General features: G+C 33.0%; 1 protein-coding gene across 1 annotated transcript in view; it reads right to left on the reverse strand.

Annotated features, from left to right (window-relative positions):
* The window catches only part of LOC139514595 (uncharacterized), a 42,488-nt gene extending 32,465 nt beyond the window's left edge, over nucleotides 1-10,023 (reverse strand). The window contains exons 1-2 of the mRNA XM_071304002.1: nucleotides 9,931-10,023; nucleotides 6,610-6,685 (exon numbers count right to left, since the gene is read on the reverse strand). Coding sequence (XP_071160103.1) covers nucleotides 6,610-6,685; nucleotides 9,931-9,989 — 135 coding nt within the window. The 5' untranslated portion in view covers nucleotides 9,990-10,023. The remainder of the gene's footprint in view (nucleotides 1-6,609; nucleotides 6,686-9,930) is intronic.
* Nucleotides 10,024-10,211: the final 188 nt, after the last annotated feature.

Raw genomic sequence — 10,211 nt, forward strand, 5'->3', positions numbered from 1 at the left:
GTAAAATGCAGTTTTTGGCTTATAACTCAAAAACCAAAGCATTTTGAGGAAATCTGACAGGGGATAAAAATGTTTATCAGGTCAAGATCTATCTGCCCTGAAATTTTCAGATGAATCGGTCAATCGGTTGTTGGGTTGCTGCCCCTGAATTGGTAATTTTGAGGAAATTTTGCTGTTTTTGGTTATTATCTTGAATATTATTATAGATAGAGATAAATTGTAAACAGCAATAATGTTCAGCAAAGTAAGATCTACAAATAAGTCAAACATTACCAAAATGATCAGTTGACCCCTTTAGGGGTTATTGCCCTTTATAGTCAATCTTTAACCATTTTTCATAAATCTAAGTAATCTTTTACAAAATCTCCACTGAAACTACTAGGCCACAATCACCTTTGGGGTATCTAGTTTGAAAAATGTGTCCGATGACCTGGCCATTCAACCAAGATGGCCGCCACGGCTAAAAATAGAACATAGGGGTAAAATGCAGTTTTTGGCTTATAACTATGAAACCAAAGCATCTAGAGCAAATCTGACAAGAAGTTAAATTGTTAATCAAGTCAATATCTATCTGCCCTGAATTTTTCAGATGAATTGGACAACTGGTTGTTGGGTTGCTGCCCTCCAATTGGTAATTTTTAAAGAAATTTTGCCGTTTTTGGTTATCTTGAATACTATTATAGATAGCGATAAACTGTAAACAGCAATAATGTTCAGCAAAGTAAGATCTACAAATAAGTCAACATGACCTAAATGGTCAATTGACCCCTTGAGGAGTTATTGCCCTTTATAGTCAATTTTTAACCATTTTTCGTAAATTAAAGTAATCTTTTACAAAAATCTTCTCCTCTGAAACTACTGGGCCAAATTAAGCCAAACTTGGCCACAATCATCTTTGGGGTATCTAGTTTAAAAAATGTGTGGCGTGACCTGGTCAACCAACCAAGATGGCCGCCACGGCTAAAAATAGAACATAGGGGTAAAATGCAGTTTTTGGCTTATAACTCAAAAACCAAAGCATTTTGAGGAAATCCGACATGGGATAAAAATGTTTATCAGGTCAAGATCTATCTGCCCTGAAATATTCAGATGAATCGGTCAATCGGTTGTTGGGTTGCTGCCCCTGAATTGGTAATTTTGAGGAAATTTTGCTGTTTTTGGTTATTATCTTGAATATTATTATAGATAGAGATAAACTGTAAACAGCAATAATTTTCAGCAAAGTAAGATCTACAAATAAGTCAACATGACCAAAATGGTCAGTTGACCCGTTTAGGAGTTATTGCCCTTTAAAGTCAATTTTTAACCATTTTTCGTAAATTAAAGTAATCTTTTACAAAAATCTTCTCCTCTGAAACTACTGGGCCAAATTAAGCCAAACTTGGCCACAATCATCTTTGGGGTATCTAGTTTAAACTAGAGGCTCTAAAGAGCCTGTGTCGCTCACCTTGGTCTATGTGAATATTAAACAATGGACACAGATGGATTCATGACAAAATTGTGTTTTGGTGATGGTGATGTGTTTGTAGATCTTACTTTACTAAACATTCTTGCTGCTTACAATTATCTCTATCTATAACAGTACTTTCTGTGGAAAATGTTATTGAAAATCTTCAAATTCTAAGAAAATTGTAAAAAATTGACTATGAAGGGCAATAACTCCTTAGGGGGTCAATTGACTATTTTGGTCATAGTGACTTATTTTTAGTTCTTACTTTGCTGTACATTATTGCTGTTTACAGTTTATCTCTATCTATAATAATATTCAAGATAATAACAAAAAAACAGAAAAATTTCCTCAAAATTACCAATTCAGGGGCAGCAACCTAACAACCGATTATCCGATTCATCTGAAAATTCCAGGGCAGATAGATCGTGACCTGATCAACAATTTTACTTCCTGTCAGATTTGCTCTTAATGCTTTGGTTTTTGAGTTATAAGCCAAAAACTGCATTTTACCCCCATGTTTTATTTTTAGCCATGGCGGCCATCTTGGTTTGTTGGCCGATTTACCGGACACATTTTTTTAACTAGATACCCCAATGATGATTATGGCTAAGTTTGGTTAAATTTGGCCCAGTAGTTTCAGAGGAGAAGATTTTTCTAAAAGATTACTAAGATTTACGAAAAATGGTTAAAAATTGACTATAAAGGGCAATAACTCCTAAAGTGGTCAACTGACCATTTTGGTCTTGTTGACTTATTTGTAGATCTTACTTTGCTGAACATTATTGCTGTTTACAGTTTATCTCTATCTATAATAATATTCAAGATAATAACCAAAAACAGCAAAATTTCCTTAAAATTACCATTTCAGGGGCAGCAACCCAACAACGGAATGTCCGATTCATCTGAAAATTTCAGGGCAGATAGATCTTAACCTGATGAACAATTTTACCCCCTGTCAGATTTGCTCTAAATGCTTTGGTTTTTGAGTTATAAGCCAAAAACTGCATTTTACCCCTATGTTCTAATTTTAGCCATGGCAGCCATCTTGGTTGGTTGGCCAGGTCACCGGACACATTTTTTAAACTAGATACCCCAATGATGATTATGGCCAAGTTTGGTTAAATTTGGCCCAGTAGTTTCAGAGGAGAAGATTTTTCTACAAGATTACTAAGATTTACGAAAAATGGTTAAAAATTGACTATAAAGGGCAATAACTCCTAAAGGGGTCAACTGACCATTTCCGTCATGTAGACTTATTTGTTAATCTTACTTTGCTTAACATTATTGCTGTTTACAGTTTATCTCTATCTATAATAATGTTCAAGATAATAACCAAGAACAGCAAAATTTCCTTAAAATTACCAATTCAGGGGCAGCAACCCAACATCAGGTTGTCCGATTCATCTGAAAATTTCAGGGCAGATAGATCTTGACCCTATAAACAATTTTACCCCCATGTCAGATTTGCTCTAAATGCTTTAGTTTTTGAGTTATAAGCCAAAAACTGCATTTTACCCCTATGTTCTATTTTTAGCCGTGGTGGCCATCTTGGTTAGTTGGCCGGGTCACCGGACACATTTTTTAAACTAGATACCCCAATGATGATTGTGGCCAAGTTTGGTTTAATTTGGCCCAGTAGTTTCAGAGGAGAAGATTTTTCTAAAAGATAACTAAGATTTACGAAAAATGGTTAAAAATTGACTATAAAGGGCAATAACTCCTAAAGGGGTCAACTGACCATTTGGGTCAGGTTGACTTATTTGTAAATCTTACTTTGCTGAACATTATTGCTGTTTACAGTTTATCTCTATCTATAATAATATTCAAGATAATAACCAAAAACAGTAAAATTTCCTTAAAATTACCAATTCAGGGGCAGCAACCCAACAACGGGTTGTCCGATTTATCTGAAAATTTCAGGGCAGATAGATCTTGACCTGATAAACAATAATACTTCATGTCAGATTTGCTCTAAATGCTTTGGTTTTTGAGTTATAAGCCAAAAACTGCATTTTACCCCTATGTTCTATTTTTAGCCATGGCGGCCATCTTGGTTGGTTGACCGGGTCACCAGACACATTTTTTAAACTAGATACCCCAATGATGATTGTGGCCAAGTTTGGTTAAATTTGGCCCAGTAGTGTCAGAGGAGAAGATTTTTGTAAAAGTTAACGACGCCAGACGACGACGGACGACAGACGACGGACGACAGACGACGGACGACAGACGACGGACGACGGACGCCGGACGCCAAGTGCTGAGAAAAGCTCACTTGGCCCTTTGGGCCAGGTGAGCTAAAAATGTGTTGCGTGACCTGGTCAACCAACCAAGATGGCCGCCACCGCTAAAAATAGAACATAGGGGTAAAATGCAGTTTTTGGCTTATAACTCAAAAACCAAAGCATTTTGAGGAAATCTGACAGGGGATAAAAATGTTTATCAGGTCAAGATCTATCTGCCCTGAAATTTTCAGATGAATCGGTCAATCGGTTGTTGGGTTGCTGCCCCTGAATTGGTAATTTTGAGGAAATTTTGCTGTTTTTGGTTATTATCTTGAATATTATTATAGATAGAGATAAATTGTAAACAGCAATAATGTTCAGCAAAGTAAGATCTACAAATAAGTCAAACATTACCAAAATGATCAGTTGACCCCTTTAGGGGTTATTGCCCTTTATAGTCAATCTTTAACCATTTTTCATAAATCTAAGTAATCTTTTACAAAATCTCCACTGAAACTACTAGGCCACAATCACCTTTGGGGTATCTAGTTTGAAAAATGTGTCCGATGACCTGGCCATTCAACCAAGATGGCCGCCACGGCTAAAAATAGAACATAGGGGTAAAATGCAGTTTTTGGCTTATAACTATGAAACCAAAGCATCTAGAGCAAATCTGACAAGAAGTTAAATTGTTAATCAAGTCAATATCTATCTGCCCTGAATTTTTCAGATGAATTGGACAACTGGTTGTTGGGTTGCTGCCCTCCAATTGGTAATTTTTAAAGAAATTTTGCCGTTTTTGGTTATCTTGAATACTATTATAGATAGCGATAAACTGTAAACAGCAATAATGTTCAGCAAAGTAAGATCTACAAATAAGTCAACATGACCTAAATGGTCAATTGACCCCTTGAGGAGTTATTGCCCTTTATAGTCAATTTTTAACCATTTTTCGTAAATTAAAGTAATCTTTTACAAAAATCTTCTCCTCTGAAACTACTGGGCCAAATTAAGCCAAACTTGGCCACAATCATCTTTGGGGTATCTAGTTTAAAAAATGTGTGGCGTGACCTGGTCAACCAACCAAGATGGCCGCCACGGCTAAAAATAGAACATAGGGGTAAAATGCAGTTTTTGGCTTATAACTCAAAAACCAAAGCATTTTGAGGAAATCCGACATGGGATAAAAATGTTTATCAGGTCAAGATCTATCTGCCCTGAAATATTCAGATGAATCGGTCAATCGGTTGTTGGGTTGCTGCCCCTGAATTGGTAATTTTGAGGAAATTTTGCTGTTTTTGGTTATTATCTTGAATATTATTATAGATAGAGATAAACTGTAAACAGCAATAATTTTCAGCAAAGTAAGATCTACAAATAAGTCAACATGACCAAAATGGTCAGTTGACCCGTTTAGGAGTTATTGCCCTTTAAAGTCAATTTTTAACCATTTTTCGTAAATTAAAGTAATCTTTTACAAAAATCTTCTCCTCTGAAACTACTGGGCCAAATTAAGCCAAACTTGGCCACAATCATCTTTGGGGTATCTAGTTTAAAAAATGTGTTGCGTGACCTGGTCAACCAACCAAGATGGCCGCCACCGCTAAAAATAGAACATAGGGGTAAAATGCAGTTTTTGGCTTATAACTCAAAAACCAAAGCATTTTGAGGAAATCTGACAGGGGATAAAAATGTTTATCAGGTCAAGATCTATCTGCCCTGAAATTTTCAGATGAATCGGTCAATCGGTTGTTGGGTTGCTGCCCCTGAATTGGTAATTTTGAGGAAATTTTGCTGTTTTTGGTTATTATCTTGAATATTATTATAGATAGAGATAAATTGTAAACAGCAATAATGTTCAGCAAAGTAAGATCTACAAATAAGTCAAACATTACCAAAATGATCAGTTGACCCCTTTAGGGGTTATTGCCCTTTATAGTCAATCTTTAACCATTTTTCATAAATCTAAGTAATCTTTTACAAAATCTCCACTGAAACTACTAGGCCACAATCACCTTTGGGGTATCTAGTTTGAAAAATGTGTCCGATGACCTGGCCATTCAACCAAGATGGCCGCCACGGCTAAAAATAGAACATAGGGGTAAAATGCAGTTTTTGGCTTATAACTATGAAACCAAAGCATCTAGAGCAAATCTGACAAGAAGTTAAATTGTTAATCAAGTCAATATCTATCTGCCCTGAATTTTTCAGATGAATTGGACAACTGGTTGTTGGGTTGCTGCCCTCCAATTGGTAATTTTTAAAGAAATTTTGCCGTTTTTGGTTATCTTGAATACTATTATAGATAGCGATAAACTGTAAACAGCAATAATGTTCAGCAAAGTAAGATCTACAAATAAGTCAACATGACCTAAATGGTCAATTGACCCCTTGAGGAGTTATTGCCCTTTATAGTCAATTTTTAACAATTTTCATTAATTTGGTAAATTTATGTAAATTTTTACCAAATATAGTTCTCTGTTACTAATGGGCAAAGTTCATTATAGATATAATTGTAAGAAGTAAAATCGTTCAGTAAAGTAAGAACTTCAAACACATCACCATCACCAAAATACAATTTTGTCATGAATCCATTTGTGTCCTTTGTTTAATATGCACATAGACCAAGGTGAGCGACACAGGCTCTTTAGAGCCTCTAGTTTAGTTATGTTATTTAAAATTTTCCACTAACATAATGAGTTGGAAATCAAACAACATCTTCTTATTTCATATCAGTTATATGATTTTTTAGTTATGTTATTTAAAATTTTCCACTAAAATCATGAAAATGATGAACAATATCAAAGATTTCAAGGCCCTTAATCTACTATGTTAGGAATAAGCCAGTTTTTTTTATACTAACTATTTTATGAGTTTTTTATACTAACCATTTTATGTGTTTTTTATACTAACCATTTATGTGTTTTTTATACTAACCATTTTATGTGTTGTTCGAACTGATCCATCTGGGTCAAATCCATTCTCTCTCTTCTCACGATTTGCATATAGTTCTCTGAAGAAGAAAAATATAAAAAAAATCTATGTATTGACTGTATTTCTTATAAGGTATATAAATTTCTTATTAAACATTAAAATTGTTAAGGTAGATTCATGGTATACTGCCAGCTTGAATTCTACAATAGCAGTAAACATTTGTTATAGTTCTTTGCTAAAATCTAATAGTTGATTATACAGTTTACCTATATAAAGATAACTTAGTGATTTTTTGCATTATCACAAAATGTTTTAACATATATATACCAGATATCTGTGTTTATAGAATAAATTTTTCAAATTAGTCATTTAAGGGGAGATAACTCTTTTAGTAAAAAAATTTATACTGGACCGATAGGGATTTTTTTTTACTTACCTGTAGCAGGAAAACAAGTTTGGTGATACAATTTTTTCTTTTTGTTTCTTAAAACATAATGTAAAACCTATTTTCTCATATTTTATTTCAAAATTCTGTCTCATTGATTTCCTTTTATGCACAAAAATGCATTTTTCCATGAACAATCTAAGAAAATTTGGGCAATTTTGAACAACCCATTTCTAGAACAATAGCACAGTGACCCATACTTTTTATTACATTTTTGAAAAAAGAATCTTTGAATCTTTATTTTGGAAAAGTATGAAAAAATTCTGTCTGAGGAAATATATACCGATGATCTACCTTATCTCCATAAACAAAATGAAAAAGGCGGTAGGTGATCAACTATGTCACAAGCTAGAAGTTGAGTAGAACACAAAGAGATCTTGATGATCTTAATTAGTTAGAGTGCCATGAATGCACAAAAGTGCATCTCAAATAAAATTGAGAATGCATATGGAAATGGTGATTACATGTATGTTTAAAAGAGACAACAACCTGAACAAAGAGCAGAAATATCCGATTGGGCAATCAATGAGTCTTAAATGTGTAATATGAAGAAATAACATCAAAAATGCACACTGAATAACCCTCGTAGCCGGTTATTTAAAGTCTGCACCACATTTCTAATGATATTCGAATAGGCAGAAAAAATATTAGTCATTTCTTATAATTTAATTCTTAAATCCATTTTAAACCGGAGTAAATCATGAAAAAAAGTTGATGACGTCACGGTCACATGAAAAATTATGTCTATGGGCTGACAACAAAACAACGTCAGCCAATCAGAAGACGTGTTACATCAAAAACTAAATTATTTTTCATTATTACAAATATTGTTATGACTTAAAATACTTATTGACAGTACTTGGTAATTGACAATTAATGGTCCTTGGTCATTATAACATTTATCAATAAAATGCAGATCTCTCCTTTTCGGGTCTCAATAATTAGCTACAAGAAGCGTCAACAAGGGATAAGAAGAATTTAGCGACAAGAAGCGACAAGATGACTATTTAGCGACAAGAAAAAGAACTTAGACACAAAAAGGGTCAGGATGACTATCTAGCGACAAGAAAAGAAAAAAAAATCTTATTAAAATTACTTATTCCAAATAAATATTATAAAAATGTTCAGTAATAAAGTGATTTTTCATTATTTTTTTTTATTATTGATAGATTAGAGACATATATGTCTCTTCATAGATGCAGTAAAGTTAAACATTTGTAAAGAAGAAAGGGATTGTCTAGTTTTTATTAGATATAAAGAATATATGTTAAAGATACTGTATGAATGTATGAACTGTTTTCTGCAAAGAAACCAAGATCGGTTTCAGATTCTAGCAATTGCACAAAAAGTGTACTTTAAAATGAAAAGGTCAAACAAAAATATGTCTGTTTCCTGTTGCCCGACTGATCCTGGATTTTTTCTTTAAATTCCGGAAAAAAATCGTTTACGGTCCGTTGCCCAAACAATAAAAATGGCTGCTCCCAGCACAAATGTGCTACAATTAAGGTTTAGAAAATGTGGGCACTGGGAGAAGTCAATTATAGCTTCTTTAAAGAGATTAACAAATTTTGGGTTACAGGACCCTAACCAAACATGACATTGAACCGACTGCAAATCTGACAGGGAATGCAAAAAAATAATTTAAAAAAACTAAAAAAAACTGACCTATACTGACCTGGATTTATTTGCCTTGGCAACAGGAAACAAACATATATATATTTTTTGGGCTCAGATCGAAATGCTGACAATTATTTTTAAACACAAAGAGAATTTTAAAAGACATTATAAGATAAATATTTCTCTAATTTCATGAATTTTGGTGCTATTTTCACATTTCCTGACCGTGTGAGAAAAATATTTCTCCTCACTAGTGAAAAATCTGTTCTCAGCAAATGACTGGTTGAAATTTAATTGTGACGTTAAATTTTCTTGTTTTCTTCTGAATTTTCTTATTGTGACATCATGAAAAAGGCGACCATGCCTGCATGATGATGTCACATCAAAAGTACACAGCTTTCCTCAAAACTTTGAAAAGGAAGGATAAAAATCATTAGAGAAACAAATTCCACAACTGTAACTCTTGTATTACGATATTTCTCCACTCTCAACAGTTAAATTTTAATTATTTCAAAAGCTCGGCAAGCCTCACGCTTTTAATATTAAAATTTTAACTGTCTCGAGTGGAGAAATATTGTAATACACTTGTTGCAGTTGTGGAATCTATATATATATAAGTGTTCTGAAACACAACTAAAAATTAATATCATAATATAATGATAAATAAATGTAGCAATTAGAAAACGTGTAATGCATTATTATGATAAATATTTACTTTTTCTATAAATTTATATCAATTGATGGAATATTTTAAACTTTCTTGACGCTAAATTTTTTTTCTTGTTGCTAAATTATTCTTCTTGTCGCCAAATTATTCTTCTTTTTCTTGTCGCTAAATTAGGGTAGTAGTACCTTCATGATGAATAACGGTAAAAAATTTTGCCAAATGACATAAATGGTAATTTTTTATGCATGACAATAGTATGTACAATTTCTTTTAGACGATTTCCCAAAATAATGGTAATGAAAATTGTTTCAGACCTCAACGAATCAGGATATTTTGACAAATCACAGTAAAATTTTATCCAATTTGACGCTAACAGTAGCCGAAACTGACCGTTTGACGCCTGGCGGTAAAGGGCATTACTACCCACCTAAATTCTTCTTCTTGTCACTAATTAGTGAGACTGCTCTTTTCATCATTTCACATTTGAAAAAAAAAATACCAAATGATGAAATGTAAAATATAAACAAATGACACATCATTCAAAACTATATCAAAGTTTGCCAAGTGCATAACTGTTTATATTTTCATAAATTACAATTTTTTTGTTACTAGGTCGCTGACATCTTTTATATCTTTCTTTGTCAGAAGTGCCATATTCTGTTGTCTATGGAGGACAACTAAATTAAATGACGATAAAGTGTTCATTACACAAAGTAAAACTATTTACTACAAATTTTATTTACTGAATTACTACACAATTATTGAAATATAACTTCTACTTATATATTTTTTACATACTGAAAAATGCACATTTTATATATTCATGAAATAGAATGTCGCAAATACTTTATTATGAAATTAAAAATAATCAACACT

Source organism: Mytilus edulis, chromosome 3 (assembly GCF_963676685.1).
Source record: "Mytilus edulis chromosome 3, xbMytEdul2.2, whole genome shotgun sequence".
Taxonomy (NCBI): Eukaryota; Metazoa; Mollusca; class Bivalvia; order Mytilida; family Mytilidae; genus Mytilus; species Mytilus edulis.